An 18,093-nucleotide genomic window follows, 5' to 3' on the forward strand; every position below is an offset into this window, starting at 1 on the left:
ACATCAGATTTAGAGCCTAAGAAACCATCTTTATGTTGTACCTTAATCTACTTTTTGGAAACGTTTGTCTCTGAAACAAGGCATGATGAAAAGTTACTTGAGGTAAAAAAAAAAAAAACTGCATGTAATTTGTAACATATCTACACTCAAAGCTATAATAAAAATTAGAAATTAAAATAATTCCTATACGTACAGAGAAAGAAGGAAAAAATTTGTGTAACTTTTCAAAAGTCATGATATGTGAAAATAGCATCAGTATAAAGTTGTTCATTCTGAGGCAGGAAATTAAAAATGAACTTCTCCATATTTTTTCAAAATGTATCAAAAATGCACATGTATATATATAGACTTCTTCTTGTTCTCATGTTTTAAGTTTGTATTTCAATGTAGCTTTTTTTTTTTTTTAAGACATCTAAAAGAAAATTCCAGACTTCTAGGGAAGTAATTCAAAATATAATTTCAAAATGATCAGAAGTTAGAAACAGCATCAACAGTTTTGACTCCTGATTTGTAGTTTATTAGATAAGTGCTGTATTTTTCATAGTCACAAATAGGTAATAGGACAATCTCTTCTTCCCATGTAAAAACAGGAAGACAAAGCATCATAACTTCATACACTTCACCTTGATTCTGGAAGCATGAACAGGTTATTTTAAGGACTGTGTCAAATTATACAAACAAGCTGTACTGGGTTTACAGGGCATAGTAGCAGGGGGCTGCAGGAGTGGCCTCTGTGAGCAGAGCCCAGCAGCTGCCCCATGTCAGAGCAGAGCCAGCTCCAGATGGCTCCAAAAGGGACCTGCTGCTGGCCAGAGCTGAGCCAGGGAGTGCTGCTGGGTGGGCCTCTGGGGGAGCAGATTGAAGGAAGGGGGGAGAATAGTGCTGTGCAACAGCAGCTGGGAGAGAGAGGATTGTGAAAGCGTGAGAGAAGCAGCCCTGCAGCTCCCAAGAGAAGGGCCGCAGGAGGGCAGGAGGTGCTGCAGGCAGGCAGGCAGCAGCAGTTCCCCTGCGGGCTGTGCAGGGAGAGGCCCCTGGTGGAGCAGGCTGTCCCCCTGCAGCCCATGGGTCCCCCATGGAGCAGATCTCCACGCTGCAGCCCCCCCATGGGTGGAGGAGCCCCCGCTGGAGCAGGTGGATGTGGCCTGGAGGAGGCTGCGGCCCATGGAGAGCAGGAGCAGGGAGTCTGGGGGGAGCTGCCCCCACCCGTGGGGGACCCGTGCTGGAGCACTTTGCTCCTGGGGGATGGATGGATGGACCCCGTGGGACGGAGCCGCGTGGGAGCAGTGCTTGAAGAGCTGCTGCCTGTGGGCAGCGCCCGCAGGCTCAGTTCGGGAAGGACAGCATCCATGGGAGGGACCCCACGTTGGAGCTAGGACAGAAAGTGACCATGAAGGGGTGGCGGAGATGAAGTGTCAGGGACTGACCGCAGCCCCCATTCCCTGTTCCTCTGCACCACTTGGAGAGAGAAGGCAGATGAGGGTGGATGCGAAGAAGGTGTTTTGAGTTTGCTTTTAGTTTCTCACTGTTCTATTCTGCTAGTGACGGGTAATAAATTACACTAATCTTCCTGTGCTGAGTCTATTTTGCCCATAATGATAACAGGTGAGTGATCTCCCTGTCCTTACCTCAACCCTTGAGCCCTTCCCATTGTATCTTCTCCCCCTTCTTCATTGAGGTGGAAGAGTGAGGGAGCAGTTGGAGTGGGATTTTGGCTGCCCAGCAGGGTAAAACCACCACATAAGCCTATCTTACCTTCAAGTACTTTCTACATTCTTATATTTGTGTCATTGATTTTCTGTCAGCTCTCAGGGCATCTCTTTATACGCAAATGAGTACTTTACAGAACAACCATTTACTGTGATTTACAAGCATCTTATTGCTATAATGGAGAAATGAATTAAATGATCACAACCAATCTAAACAAATGACATGTAGGGCATATACAGTTTCTTTCAACCAAATTCTCTGCATGCATCATGCATGCTGCAAGCTCTATCTGAGCTTTCTTACTAGCTAAAAATCCACCCTTTTCCTGAGTCAAAGGCATTTATTAAGACAGAAAACCACCCTAACTGTTCTTCGTGGCAGCATATGAACATCTTCTTGTACTCAGAGGAACAGCACTAACTGGATTCTGCCCAAGCAGCAAAATACTAATGACCAAAAATAAAAATGAATATTTGGCTACTGTGGACATCATTTATGGACATTTTTAACCCCATCATAATTGCCAAAACCTGAAAAAGCAAGAAGCTTATTTAAAGCAGGCAGGTTTGATAAGAAGTCATTAAACTAAGGCTGGTTTATCATCCTGTGTCTTACCCTTGAGCACAGTCTATTAAAGCTGTATTTTCTTTCTAAAATAAAAGATGCTTAATTCACTCTTTGTTGACAAGATCATGTTGCAAAAACCTCCTTCCCAACATTGCACCTCACTGGTGTCAGCATAACTGATGTACACTGACCAGATCATACTATTGTGAGGACTCTTGCTCCTTACCCTTACCACCCAGATTTTCATATCCATGCAGACCACATTTCACTTCCTCATTACAGTCTTTATGGGTTGCTGTCATTTACAAGGAATGAAATGCTGTTTTTACAGATGATTTAGCTTTTCTGCCTTGGACTCAGAAATGAAGACAGAATTACTCTGCAAGCAGAATGAAATGAGTATAACTTTATGTTTCAAAAATCACATTTGTGGATCTTAAAGCCCATCCTTCTCTTCACAAACTGAAATAGAAAGCAGCAGTAAGAAGACTTTATTTTTACATATGTCTGAAAAGTACTCCTATAAAATAGCATGAAATATTCCAATGAACTGCACCTCAGACAGTGCAGGAGCTCCATCTGCTAGACACAGATGCAAAGCAGATAGTTTCTTCTGAAAAGTTGCTAAAAAAAACAAAAAGTCACCGAGAGTGAGAGTGGGAAGGATCACTTGCTTACGTAAGAATTGGTCTCCACCAAAGCTGGGTACCCTTGACTGTACCAGAGTCTTCACTGTGAACAGTTATAGAATAATCTGCCTTTCTAGAAGATTTTCTCTCACTCTTACCAGTGATGATGATATCCTATGTAAGTGTACCCACTTCAGTCACACTTCAAGCCACGATATATCTTTTTTTTTGAAAAAATATACTTTTGAACCTTACTAAGACTTTGGCTTGACAAGCAACAAGCTCTGTATGTTAACTGCATTTAAAATTTTCTCCATTTCTACTTGCAATCTTTCAATCATTGACTTTACAAGGTGAAAATCACTTAGCAGTGCTAGATGTTTGTATTCATGATGGCCTAATTTCTGTGACATACATATCCTAGGGAGACTATTACGCTATTATTTGGCGTGTTCCAATAGGGTGCCTGAGCTTCTCAACCTTCTCACACCAAGACAGACATCATTTCTTTCTAAAAGGTAAAGATGTTTATGTTGATAATTTTAAACTTTGTATCATCTTTCACAACACAAGAATGACAATTTTGTACTGATATACCTGACTCTAGAAAGCACTAAAATATTTATTGAGTGCAGTAGGAATTTTTTTCTGCATAACTGTTAAGCTTTTCAAACCTCCTAAAAGCTGCAATTAGATTAAGAAATGATTCTTTTGACAGAATAAATATGTAAAAATGTTCATGCTGTTTTATTTAATTTAAATTTTCCTGAAATCACACCAAATACCTAGCAACATTAAACCTTCAACCAGCATGGTGGTTTTACTCAGCTGGGCAGCTGGACTACAACACAAGTGCTCTCTCTACACCCCCTCCTCAAAAGAAAAGGGAGAGAAGGAAAAAAAAAAAAAAAGGCTACACAGAAGCACAGAGGGAAGAAAAATTCTCTACTTCCAATCAACAAGCAATGTTTGGCAACATCCCAGGAAGCTGGACCTCAAATGCATGGAGCAGTTGCTTGGGAGGACAGACATTTTCACAATGAGAGCCACCCCTCTCCTTCCACTTTCCCACTTTTTATTGCTGAGTGTGACACCACACTGTATGGAATATCCCTTTGGTTGGTTTAGGTCAGCTGCCCTGGTGACATCCCCTCCCAACCCCTTGCCCACCCCCAACCTGCTGGCTCCAGGGGTGTTGGGGGGAGTCCTGGTGCTGTGCCAGCACTGCTTTGTTATAGACAGCACGCTGGTGTGATACCACTGCTGTTCTAGCTATGGGTGCAGAGCACAGCACGGTATGGGCCACTGCAGGAAAAGTTAACTCCATCCCAGCCAGACCCAGTAAAATCAGGTATTTAGAAATCTTCATTATGGCAACTCAAACTCAGCACATATGAGAAATATTTCCAAAATAATCCCCACAAATAGAGGATTATCTGCTAATCTGAAAATGAAGTGTGAAGCAAAAGAACATCAATCTCATAAATTGAATAATTTTTAGCTCTTTGATGTAATCAAATAGTAAACAAGACATCTTTTTTAACAATTAGTACCACTATTCTAAGGTTAGACTGCATAGCTTACTTTCTAACATTACACAAATCATACAGATGCATTCTGAGCAGCAGAGCTCAACAGACATCCACTAGGTTTTTGAGCCCTCACTCCAGAATTCTTGTTACTCAGCTCTAGCACTACAGCTGTAGTAAGGTTTTTTTCCTCTCAATAGACAGAAAATACCTTTGTTGGTTCTGACCTTTAAGTGTGTTTCCCCATGATACTGCTTACTAGGAGTTGTGTGTTGATTAAAATCTTTGTGCACTTTCTCCACGAGCACCTTTTATACATTCTACTTAGAATCCAAGGTTTAAAGTTTTAAAGTCTCATTTTAATATGTCAGATATATCCCAGTTTCCCCTAAACTCAATGGCAGAAATTAATCATAGTATGTCAGAAGTCAAACCATTTCCACATATATATCATAGGCCTACTCTCAAATTTGAGAACACTTATATTACACTTAAAACCCTAAAAAAGACGACTCTTTAGTGATTGCTACAATATCCCACATTAACTGAATGCTAAGAATAGGACATTTCTCGGTGAATTAGCTATGCTCACGTTACACTTCCGTCAACATACACTTTCAAAGTACTTTTGATAGATGTTAGATTGTTGTTCTCCAAGTGAGAACAGTGGAAAAAGACCAGTAGGAAAAAAGGATATCCCCTTTCACATTTTATTGGAAATCACTTTCAAAGGAAGAAAGGTTTTGCATTTCCTGGTTTACAGAATTAAGCAACTGAATCACATACTCACTTCTTCTGTGTGAGGTCCAGACCACTGTTGACTATTCCCTCCACCTTGACATTTTTCTGTCCACAGATATTTCCATAACTGTCATATCCTGAAAGCAGTCTTGCAGCTGCTCCTGTAGCTATTGAAAAGCCACAGATAAAACCCTGGGGGAAAAAAAAAAAACAACAAAAAAACAGAATTTAGTAATATTCTCTTTTGACAGCTGGAAAAATTGAGTTTAATTCATTTGTTTCTAAGCACAGCTTCTTTAAATACCCTTTCAGATCAAAGACAGAAAGACAAGGAGAATCCACAGAGAACTACTGTGCAATTATAAAACAAAATGCAAGGCAAAAAGAAGCTCAAATATCTAACACTGTACATTATCCACGCAGAGTTAAAAATCTTGTAGTTGTTTTTGTGAGAGTCATAATATTCTCTTCAAGTGGTGCACGAAACAGAAGGGAGGCCAAGGGCAGCCAGTGAAAAAAAGAGCTGGAGTTTTCAAGGGTTATTATGCATCTTAGAAGACTCCAGACCATCCTGATTTTCTTAGTTCAAGATTTGTTCTTTCTTCAAATCTAGTGTTTTCAAGATGAGCTAGAAGGACAAGGTTTATCTGACATAGGTTCATTTTAAGGAAATCTTTTTGCTCTAAAGCAAAAGAAGAGAATGGCCAGGTGAAGGCACCAACTGCTCCAAACGCCAGGTTCAAATGCAGGAAAGAAGGAGGTACAGTGGAAGAGTATGAAAAACAGCACTTGGGGCAATGGGAGAAACACCCCAAATCAGGCAGGTCTTTCTGTGAATGTTCAGAGTTCTCACACTGGCAAAATCAGGATCAAGGCAGTGATGATGTGAACAGGAGACTGCTTCCAAAAGAATCGTGAGCTGTCTCGCAATGTCACTGACAGGGGAGAAGTGAACCATAGGCTTGCTCCACTACTACCAATGAACTGTTTTTACAGATGAGACAAGCTAAGATTTGAGAAGCCATCTGAGATGTGTGGAGCAACAGGATCATAGACACTTGATGACAACAGGTAATGAAATCTGCATTTAACAGTTAAAATGTGGGTGGTTTTAGAGGTCTAAAGATACAAGAGAGTGATCTTTATGACGGACAGGCTATCATTGTAGAGAAACCCCAGACAACAGCAAGCTGGTCATTATCCTTCCCTTGTCAATGCACTAATGCACTTACAGACTTAATACTCAAAGTGAGAACAAGGGCAAAGTCAGCAAAAGGCTATCATCACAAATAGTAATTAAAGCTGATTTCCAGCACTCTCTCTCAACTTTCTCGATCTCTTGCTGTTCTATAAAGGATTTACTAGCATGCATTTTACATGCAACAAAACTCAGGCTCTTGGCTGGTTCATATTTTTTTTTCCCCCTACACACACAGTAAGGGAAATTACATAATTCCTCCCACGTCTAATCCAAGTCATGACAACGTGAAGATGACCTCCTAGCCCATCATGGTAACTGACTCTTCAGGTGAACATTCCCCTAGAACACTAACTTACAGAATATTTGACCCACTTGGATAATTGTTCTCTGTACTATATTGCTTAGACAGGAAAATCTGGGACACTAACCTACAGCAGGCTAATTTATGACTGTTGGAGCAAGTGGGTATAGACTGAGTAACCAGAGAGCATCAACAACACAGGCAGAAAAATAACAACCACAACAAAAGCTGCTAGCTCGTTTGTCAGGAAATACTGTGCTTTTAAAGATTTTAAGATGTTCACATGTTACAGTGATGACATAATTTGTATAGTTTAAAGAAAAACTGTCATCTTTGCACTTCAAGTGCAGCCAATAACAAACATTTCAGGAAAAGAAAAAAAAATTGTTAATGGATTAAGAATTCCAAAGACCAGAGACTAAGGGACTGCAACAGAGAAAGCTGACAGCCTTCAGAAATTCCAGATGGTGAAGGGCTACTGCATGAAATGCAGCAATGCAAGACAATGACATTCTGTGCTTAAGAAGAACAGAATACATAGGTCCACGAAACAACACAAGATAAAAAGAAATCAAAACAGCTTGTGCCACCTGGACAAGGTCCTGTATATCCTGTTGTAGGTGGCCCTGCTTAAGCATGGGGATAGGACCAGATGACTTCCAGAGGTTCCTTCAAACTGCAGCTGTTCTGTGAGTCTGCAATTTTCAGTCTTCAGTAACCTGCATCTCTTGGAGATTTGTTTATATATAAAAAGTGCACAGAGTTGTGAAGTTGTCTTGAGCATGATGAGGGTTTCAACACACAGGACAACTCAGATAAAAACACCATACCATTAGAAATATGGTTGTTAGTATTTGGTGCTTCTAGTAAGCCTCCAAGATGAAAATAGCCAGCTGTTGGATACTCAGTCTTTTTTTCCTCAGCAAAAAGCTTACAGTAATTCACAGAACTATTTACCAGGCTCAAAAGTATTATTTCCAGGACATCCCCAGTTCTACAAGGAGCATGAGTCAAGTGACACCTCATAGCGCTGGAAATCACATACAAATGAAACTGGAGTTTCAGGGGAAAGGGAACTGGAGCAAGAACTGGCACAAACAAGAAGTTCTGAATCCCTATCAAAGGCTTTTCACCTGTGCATATGACCTATTTCTGTTCTACAGCTTACAGCTCCCACAACAGTATAGCCTGCAGACCTTACCCAGTAAGTAAGTTACTGGATACAGAGTTTTAAAACCACTTTCTAATGAATGCAAACTCACTAACTACACAACATTCATTGAATCCTTTGAGTTTTACTCACCATTCCCACACAGAAGAGGATGAACAAGAGCAGCCATGGTACGTCTGTGCAGCTGTGGTCCTCCAGAGGCTTCCACTCTCGCTTGGAGCTCTTGTGTGAGAAGAGAGAAATGGAGTTAACGACATTTGTTCAAGTGTCTCCTCTTCTCAGTAGAAACAAGGCAGAAAATAATTCTCTGGGGCATTAATGTATGCAGGAGTTACCTTTCATCTCTTATACACCTGAAGCAGCTTGGTCAAAAAACTTAAGAGAAAGTTTAAGCTCATGAAAGACACTTCAAACCAAGTGCCTCCATTGGAAGCTAGACTGACAAATAATTATTTACCCAAGAAACAGGTAATTTATCCAGGAACTTAGAGTGTTTTATCCAAGAAACAGGTTCCTTTCACTCGTGTTTTTTTATTCACTGGAAAGAGATGCTCATGGCATGGAATCAGCGGTATCTGCTGTTGTAGTTTTCCACACCCACTTTCCAACAGTTTGATTTCCACGAAGGAGAAAAGGTTAAACTTTTCAAAAACTCTCAAGTTTGAAAACACTACTGGCAGGTTTAACAAGTATAACGCATATAGAATGGATATAATAAATTGCTGTTAAAGGAACATTTTTTTCTATCTGTCAAGAGGCAGCTGAGCATAACACTTCAGCAAAGAAATCCCTAGTCAGTATTGCCCAGGTGTCATAAAGGAAAGTGTTGTATTAAAAGGTTGAAACACTCGATGATGTTGAGAGCTGTTTATTCTTTGCAACACAGCAAATAAACAGGCAGTTGTAAGCAATTCAAATTGTTTGCTGCTCATGAGGTAAAATAGCTGTGTATATACCACTAAAATGAAGTCTTTTTGCTGTCTAGACAAAAAGACTAGTCATTTTGCTGTCTAGGCAATACAGTTTAAAAAAATACTTCAAGAAAATAAGCTTTTCTACAAAAAAAGAATGAACACAGACTGTAGCACAAAATTAGCCACCATATTAAAATGTGGATATTATAATGGTAATATTAATTGTAGCTACTAATTGTTAGCGAGGTGGGGGTTGGCCTGTTCTCCCATGTGCCTGGTGACAGGACGAGGGGGAATGGGCTAAAGTTACGCCAGGGGAGTTTTAGGTTAGATGTTAGGAAGAATTTCTTTACTGAAAGGGTTGTGAGGCATTGGAACGGGCTGCCCAGGGAGGTGGTGGAGTCACCATCCCTGGAAGTCTTCAAAAGACGTTTAGATGTAGAGCTTAGGGATATGGTTTAGTGGGGACTGTTAGTTTTAGGTCAGAGGTTGGACTCGATGATCTTGAGGTCTCTTCCAACCTAGAAAATTCTGTGTGATTCTGTGTGATACTTTTAAAGCACACAGTTGCACAGTCTTTTTCAGTTAATTCTCAAGTACTTACTGTTGACACATTTCTATCAAAACCTGAAAAACACTCACTTTGGAAGAAAAGGAGACTGAGGAAGGGAACATATACAACTCTCATCAGAAACAGGTTTAAAAGGGGTAAGCTATTCAAATTTTAGACTTATTTTCCTCCCAAGACTCTGAAGCATCTTCAAGACTTAGTTGACAGGGCAGTAAGTATCAATATTGAATCAAAACAAATGCTGTTGACATTTCATCCAACCATTCTATCTCCAGTATTTTTGTAGAGTTTAACTAACTAACTAACTAAATAAATAAGAAGCTGTAGCATGTAACTTTTGTGATGCGAGCAACTGTTTTTCGGTATTCATGACTTTTTGTTTGTTTTTGTTAATTCACCATTACAAAGCAATCTTTACAAATATTAGCATTAGAAAACTACGAACTGCATATCATAAAGAAGAAATCCTGCATGCACAATATATCAAAAAGCAGTTTTTGAACAGTCTGGCTTTTCGTTTGGGAATTCCATCCTATTTTTGCTATCTTGTATTAAGGAAGCTCCACTGGCAGATATATGTGTTTATATTGTTAATTCATGTTGCATAAATTCACCGAGTTCTGAACAGCCAAACTTCTTCCTATTTTACTCAGTAATCACTAGCGAGAGGTGCTAAAAGGTCACATTATGCACTCTACTGCACTCATTCAATAAAACTGCCTTCTGATCCTGGAGAGTTCGCACTTAGAACTAACACGCTATTCACACTTAACATTTACAGCAAGATTGTGGCATTTATATTGTTTTAATTAGCATAAATAGAATTGCATAAAATATGTAAAGCTTCATATTCCTCAATCCACTCCAAGAATCCCGGATGTTTTAGAGATTTACTTTTTTTTTTTATAAACAGTAGAGAAAAATTTCAGCTCTAGCTGCACCTAAGAGTAAGTTGCCCTTGACAAAAGAGGCAGCACACAAAGATGGACAGCGTGGCGTGGTGTTGTTTTGTTTGTTTTATCCGCTCTGAACCATCTGCAAACAAAATCTTTTAATAGGATTTTTAAAAGCCACTGGACATCCTCTGGAATAGCTCTGGCAATTTAGGTTGTCTGACTAGTCACAGTTACTGTAACTAACCCATTTCATTTACTAACTGGACTACAGTTTTTACTTCAGCGAGAAAACTTGGAAAGCCCTGGTGTAACATGTAGGTAAAAAGTTACACAGAAGAATTTAGTCCGTGTTGGTAGTCTTTACTTGACTTCAAACACTAGTTTCTATTAAAAAATAAAATTAAATTAAAATAAAAATGAAAAAAGTGTTAAGGAAGGTATTTTAAGCAAGAAATTTGCCACTGGAGACAACTCAAAAGGCACTAGATACTTATCAGCTGGCAATTTAGCCACCCATCAGACTAACATGATGAGAAATGACATCTTTAGATCAGTGTCCTTCTCCGCTAGGCTCTCCTCTGTTCTGTCCTGAGGTTGGCACAACACAAGCTAGCTGCCAATATCTATTTGCTCTTTCCTTTTCAGTTGCTTCCTTGTACTCTGGATCTCCACTGAATCTTCTTCCATTGCTTTACACCCCTTAATCTTCATCTTTGATGCTGGTGTCTAGGTCTCTCTAGTGGCACCTCCCCTTATACACATAGCTAATTACTCAGGCATTGATATTGATATTCATGCTTGGGCAACAGAAATCGTCAACACAAACTAACAAGTGTTGTTTGTTCTTCCATCTGGAAACCATGCTTTGTCTCCATTTTAAATGAAATCCCATCAAAACTTTACTAGACATGCTTTGCCTGCAATCCTAAATGGATTTCCACCTCTCCTCCAGTCAGATTAAGACTCTTCAACATTTGACAATGCAAGAAAGTTAAATAGAGAAAAAATATTTTTAATTAAAAATATGTATTTTTTTCTCTTCAAACAGAGCTTTTACAATTTATGCTATGCTACCTGCACACCACTACAACTGAGGATTAGGAGCGTTTTCAGAGGACTGTATGCAACAGAGTGCTCTTCAAGATAAACATGCAAGCTGGGAACATTTGCCTGACCGTAACAGCTATTCAGTGCCGATTTTAGAGGTTAAGAGTTATTTACTTAAGAATCCAAATGAGTGTGTAATCATTGTAATCACTGTACTTGAGGCTACCACAGAAGCACTCATCTGTCCAACCAGACTGCAACACAAATCTAAGTGCATATAAAAAGTGCAAAAATGGGACTCATCAGGCAAAGAATGCAGATACAAGAAATCACAGGGAATACAAAGAATCATGAAAAAAAAAATAAAAGCTATAATAGATGCCCAGCACGTTAACTTCCCTGACATGGTCTGATAAAAAAAAAAAAAAAGGCACAGAAGATGTTTGTATGATAAAAACTAGGCATCAAAGACATTCTTTGCATGAGATGAGACATTTGTGTGTTTAATGGGCAATTTGTGAGTAACATGACTGAACCAGGAAGCCAAGTAAAGAACATCTGCAGGATTATACATATATATCTATATATATGGGTAATCAAGCCTGTGGTTAAGTAGCAAAGACGTGGACAGGATCAAGATAACGATAGAATTTTCCATCAGGAGAGGAAGTTGCATCCCATGAGAAAGGCAGGAGGAAGAAATCCTAAATATACCCACTGTACTCCAAGAGGGCATGGAGTGGTAAGATTCTAGGTTACTTTAGCTAGCAGGTTTAACATAGCAACTGAAAAGTACAGAACTACTCTGATTACCATAGGTTATAAGAATACAGACATCTAAGTTAAAGAGAGGGTCAAAAAAAAAAAAAAAAAAGAAAAGAAAAAAAGAAGAAAATAAAGGGGAAAAGCTCTCACATTTTCTCATCCAAAAACAAACCTCAGAAAAGACCCAGGATGAAGGGAATTCCATCAAAATCCCATAGGACGATAAGAAGACACATGAGTCATAAGGAAGAGCAATCTTCCAAACTGCCAGTCTAATTCCAGGACAACCAAACACAGTGTTAATAAAGCCATACAAAGACAATATTTTACAGCAATGTCCGTAGTAACAAAAATCAAACTTCATGAGATACCAGTTGTGAGATAGGCTATTCTGGTTCAAGAGAAGGCTCCCCAGTGCAGCTCCTCAGAGCTCTTGGATTGGAAGACCCAAAACCAAAACCACAGTCAAATTATTCATTACTTCTACTTGTAACTCCTGTTAGATAAAATACAGTGACCTATTACTCTTCTGCTTCAGCATGTGGTTTAATTCAGTTCCACTTGAAAACAACAGAAAATAAGATAGACAAGTTGAAATTATTTTAAAACACATGTACACAAAACATTTTGACATTCTCTCTTAGAAAGCAACCAATTTCCTTTTAGTTTTCTTTCACCTTTAACCCAGTTCTAGTAAAACATGAAGATGCTGCAAAACAACCAGCTACCCATTTGCAGGCATTGAGAATAAGCTTTCACATTTCCTACACTTCAAAATGGCCACTTACTTTTCTATTCCAAACTGAGTACAAGACAAGGCATTTTGACTCATCTCTCTGAACAACCAGGCCTGGATTTATGCAGGTTTTTAGATCCTAGCATTCTCAGGCACTTCAGCAGTTGGCCCAGTTCCCTCTGCAGCCCACTCCTTGCTTTAATGTGACTTTTCCAGACCGAATCAGACTGGACTGATTTCACCACTCTTCTGAAACTTTTGTTGGGTTACATTAGTGACAGACACATGCCTCGTGTACAGAAAATGAGCCACTGCTTTCATCATTCATATTCAGTAACTGTTTGACCTTTCCTCAAAGACTGGATAAATTCACAAAATAAATCCACCCTTCCACTCTCTCGTAAACAATACACACTGAATTTTTTAGACCTCCTCTTCTGGCCTCTGGTCTCTGTGCTCTACCACATCCACCTTCCAAGCCTCAAGTATCTCAGTATCTCAGCAGCAACCACACACCCTTTACAAAGATTTCTCCCCCAAAAGGATGTTGATATCAAATCAGGGAAGTTAACAACATCTAAAATACAGCTTCCACAGAATTTGTTGGGCTGCTGATTACAAACACCGCTACACACGAATATCCAAACTACAGTTTGTTCCTCAAAATGGTGTCTGTGACTTCTGTTTTTTGAAGGTGACATATTTTTATCTTGTTTTTAAGAACAGAAACTAGCTTTAAAAAAAAAAAACAATCAGTAGTTCTGGAAGGCATGGAACTAGTTACGTTTGCTTTCCTTTGCACTTTCTACAGGGTACTACATCGGATCCTCTTATATGTAACACACAGTGAAAGTTGTTATCACTATGCTTCCAGCAGTAGAAACAATTCCTTATTTTGTTCCTTTTTTTTTTTTCCTTCTTTCTCCTTCAGGATTTCTGATATGTAAGAATAACACAGCTCTTGCTACAGCCCCTTCCTCTGCAGCAACAGTTTGCCCTCAACCTTTCATTAATTCACAGGACTATAACAGCTTTGAATTAACCAACACTGCCAAATTAGCTATCACTGGCAAGCTGGCTGAAGTTGGGCCAACGATTTTAAGACTTACTGGGGGGAGAAAAAGTACTTTGCTGAAGGAATGAAATGTGTGTTATTTGTTCCAAAGCTTTTATTTAAACATAAATTACCAGCTGTCTAAACTATTGCCAAAGGATCACATACATGACCTTTTCAAATAGCTATAATTCATTTAGTATTTTTACTGCTCTGCAGAGAGTCACTATATAAAAATTTGAAATATGCATTGTTATCCTTTCTAACTACTTCCAATAATGCTAAGGGAGTACTGAAAATTCTGTTTTTTTCAACTTAAAATTATACCTTTGTAAGTATTTCTTTTTTTTTTTTTTCTTTTTTTCCTTCTAAATGAAAGGATAGTTTTTACTGGACTTTCAAAAGTCCTCGGGCACATTAATAGTGACATGGCATTTAAAGATCACGTGTTACAAAACCCCAGCCTAAGAACCACCTTCATCTAACTTCATCCCTTTCAAATTCCCTGTTGCTTTACCACTTTCCTGTAGTGTCTGGATTCAGTTATGTGCAACTGTAGCTCACTGCAGGAAACGACTGCTGTTGGAAACCATGTTTGTGTTTGTAAATCAAGGAATTGAGAAATGACTGTGTAGCTATATATCTATCTACATACGGGAGATAAACAGCCACAGAACACACATAAAATTAATATGCAGTGCTTGGAGGCAAAAAAGATACTCATCTTGACGAGGATTTTGTGTGGCAAACTGCCATTAAGTCCTGTGGAGCCAAATTTCCTACAAGGAACACAGGTTCTGATGAAGGACCTGAGGTTCAACCAAATCCACGAAGAGCCCTCAGATTATTTGAATTGCACAGTGAGTACAGATATAGTCATTCTTCACCTACAGTGCAAGTTTAATGCTCCAGAATTGCTGAGCCCATTGCTGCACTGTGCATGGCACAAAATGGTCCATGAGGCATAGTCCACTCCCGAGTATTGCTTCAGAAACAGTCAAGTCAGGTTAGAGAGGTTGCTACCAAAAATATGTGATGTACAGAAGGTGTCCAGCAATCTAAGTTTAAAACCACAAGTTCACGTTATGGAAACATCCCCACACTGACAAAAAAAAAAAGTTCTTGAAATATTTTTCAGTGTTTCCTAACAATTTAAAGTGCTGGTTCTTTAATCATTTTATATCTCTTCATGAGCTAAAAAACAGTCCCATTCACATGCTTTCATTTACTGTGATGCATGCCACCTATGTAAAAAGGAGAAACATGATGTACTAGTTGACCAAAAAAATTCACTGTAAGAATGTAATTGTCTAGTTTACCAGAGAGCATGGCACCTTAGTGTCCAAGGTACGGCACACCTTTCCACTCTATTCATCTGCTTAGGAGAATGAGCAACAGCTGTACATTGTCCTAACAAAACTTCTTCCACTTTTCTAAACAGATCCTATTTCTAGGAACCTGAAGAGGAGATGAGTCCTGACTCCATTAACAGCTTAGGATGTCTGTGGATTTATGCTTGGCCAAAAGCAAGAAAGAAGTCCTCCCATAGGCAGCTGCATCATTTTGACATCATTAAATGAAGTCACTTCTCTCCTTTTCATGAAGGATGTTAAGCTGCAGTGAATAAGACAACCAGTATGCTGTACCTGAATTATGTTTTGACCACAACGCTGTTAAAACACGCGTTACCAGTTACAGGCGTAGAAGTGCGTCCCCGTAAAAACATCATGAGTCAGAAACTACTTCATGAAAAACAGGGGATTTGTCTGCAGATCAGTCATTTTCTACTAAATTGGCTGTGTATGAGCAAGCATGTAAAACATCAGAATGTGAAATTAAGGTCTAGCAAATCATTTTGCTTTTGCAAACAAAAGCATTAGACAGCTTCTAACCTGTTAACATACAGCACAAAAGGATTCATACTGAGAGCAAAGGAAAAAATATGGTCATTTTCTAAAGCCTTCACAAATAACAAACTGAGCCTAGAGTCCCTGGCGATTCCAATACGAAGGCTGGTGTTTGTTACCACTAGGGGGAATGAAGCCTATAATTATTTTAGGCTCTTGTATTACTTTGAAGATTGGATGATTCAGTTCCTAAAAAATAAAAAAGCTCGCATACGTGGGGAACCACATACACAAACTTCTGAGAGAAAAGAATCATCTCAAGTAAATTAGCTCTCTACATAAAATTTTTGTGTGATGAATGTGCATTGCCAAAGCAAAGTCTTGGAGTGTTAAAACTATCTGCAGTACACAATTTCATCAGCTATCTTGCTGCTTATTAAAGGAACCCCAGAACTGGTTAAAATGCTCAACAGTGACTACAGATTTCCTGACCGTTCCTTAAAAGCATTCAGCTAAAATACCTGATGTAGCACACTGCAGGACACATTACAGCTTAACGTGGATTCTGGCAGTTCCCCCAGGTTCCCATTACAACTGATTTATTACACAGCTATTTGTTGGTACTCCTCCATTACTGGAGTAGCAACACGCACCAGCAAAAACCAGACTTTTATTCTGCTAAGCTATACCTGTTCATCACAAGAAAGAGCCACACTGCATCAATAAAAACACCTCCATAAGCACACAAATTAAGAAATTCTGGGTCCACCCCTGTTTGTGTGGCTCCCACTCCAAAAAGCCTGTGGATATAGCATTCCCCAGGTGGTAGGGAGGAGTCTTGGATTCCCCCAGACTTACAGAACTGAGACTGGGCCTCCTGCTTCCAGGGGCAAAAGAGCATGTCACTGTGTTACAGAAGGTGCATACACAGCCACAAGTGGCAGCTATCTCTAAAATAAAACATTATTTTTTGATAATAAACGTGTTCTGTCAATGCGCCCTCCACAATGACACCGCTCTCCAGACAGCAAGTCGACACAAACACCTCCGGGCCATTCCAAAAGGGACTGCACTACAGAATATGCAAGTCATGGTGGAGCTTAATGCCCATTTTTGTGGAATGTCTCCTTTAATCTCATTCCAAAATGCTTTATTTTTCAATATACTGCAAAATAGATGCTAGCTGAACCTTTGGTACCCATGTGCTTATCTGCCTAATGGCTCCACATCTCCAGTCATTCCCCGAGACCTCGTCCACCAAGAAGATGCATCTCCTCTTTCAAGTACACAGACAGCTCTGAGCTCCTGCTAGGAAAATAAAAAGGGTTCTGAACGTGTGATACTACTTCAAAGTAACCGACCAACATATAATGAACTTATACTGTGCTTCTCCTATTCAGTGTTTCCGCACCTGCTACTTCGTCAATGATCCCATACACCCCACACAGTATTTACGAGTTTTCAACATAACGCAAATGAAATTGAAAGGACATAAGACAGCACTTCGAATGTTACTGATGGTGCAATATCAAGATGTTTACACTGAAAATTTGTACTTGAAGACTTCACTGATGAATCTGACATATGCTGTGCTGTGTATCACCTCGCACATCGCTTCAGTCATATTTAACACTGCTTCTAAAATTCCCTTTGTGACATCACTTCCATCATGGTCCACAACTTAAATATTTATCTTGCAACATAACGCAGCTGTTTAAAAAAGAGCCAACATGATCAGCACACCTGCTGATATTTTGAAGTTAAGAAATAAGGCCATCTGGAGATAAAAGCTCAGTTTTTAACCCTCAGAGTATTTAGTCCTTGTTTCTTCTCTTCATTACACATAGTTAAGTGTTTATTTGAAAGCGGTAATAAGTAAGAAGACTTAACAAATATGACAGAAATATTTGTCAGGTGATTAAAATACGCACTTCAATTAATGTTTCCTATTTCCATAGTTCTACTGATGATTATCAATAAAAAGAAATACGCTTAATGATATTTTACACCTAAATAGTTCATCCACACTGATTTTTTTTACATGTACATCAATCAAGCAGATCCTCAGATTTTATTCTTACTTTGAGACTGCAAGTCCCAAATTACATTTTTTTTCCACACTTGGGACTAGTGAAATTTTGTCCAGCTACAGCATGCCCTTTGCTTCCAAAGAGGCTAGCTTTGCCACAACGTGACATTAGCAGCAGAAGAAATAACACAGCAGAAACCCCACTCATGGGGCTCCATAGAAAATTAAGGACATTCCACAGAAAATGCTGCCCCTACTTCTGTGCACTCTCCCTATCTGTGGTAAGTGATTTGCTCTAAAAGAACTTTCTCCTTTCTGAACTGTCTAAAGCTAGAAAATTCAAGACCAAAAGCAACACAACTTTTTAAGAGCTCACGGCCTGTAGAAT

At 39.3% G+C, this 18,093-nt stretch overlaps 1 protein-coding gene across 2 annotated transcripts in view; it reads right to left on the bottom strand.

Moving 5' to 3' along the window:
• The window catches only part of SLC44A1 (solute carrier family 44 member 1), a 65,485-nt gene that overhangs the window by 40,346 nt on the left and 7,046 nt on the right, over positions 1–18,093 (bottom strand). For both annotated transcript variants that reach the window (XM_068665950.1, XM_068665949.1), the window contains exons 2-3: positions 7,979–8,068; positions 5,223–5,365 (exon numbers count right to left, since the gene is read on the bottom strand). In XM_068665950.1, coding sequence (XP_068522051.1) covers positions 5,223–5,365; positions 7,979–8,068 — 233 coding nt within the window. The remainder of the gene's footprint in view (positions 1–5,222; positions 5,366–7,978; positions 8,069–18,093) is intronic.

The sequence above is a fragment of the Anas acuta genome, chromosome Z (assembly GCF_963932015.1).
Source record: "Anas acuta chromosome Z, bAnaAcu1.1, whole genome shotgun sequence".
Taxonomy (NCBI): domain Eukaryota; kingdom Metazoa; phylum Chordata; class Aves; order Anseriformes; family Anatidae; genus Anas; species Anas acuta.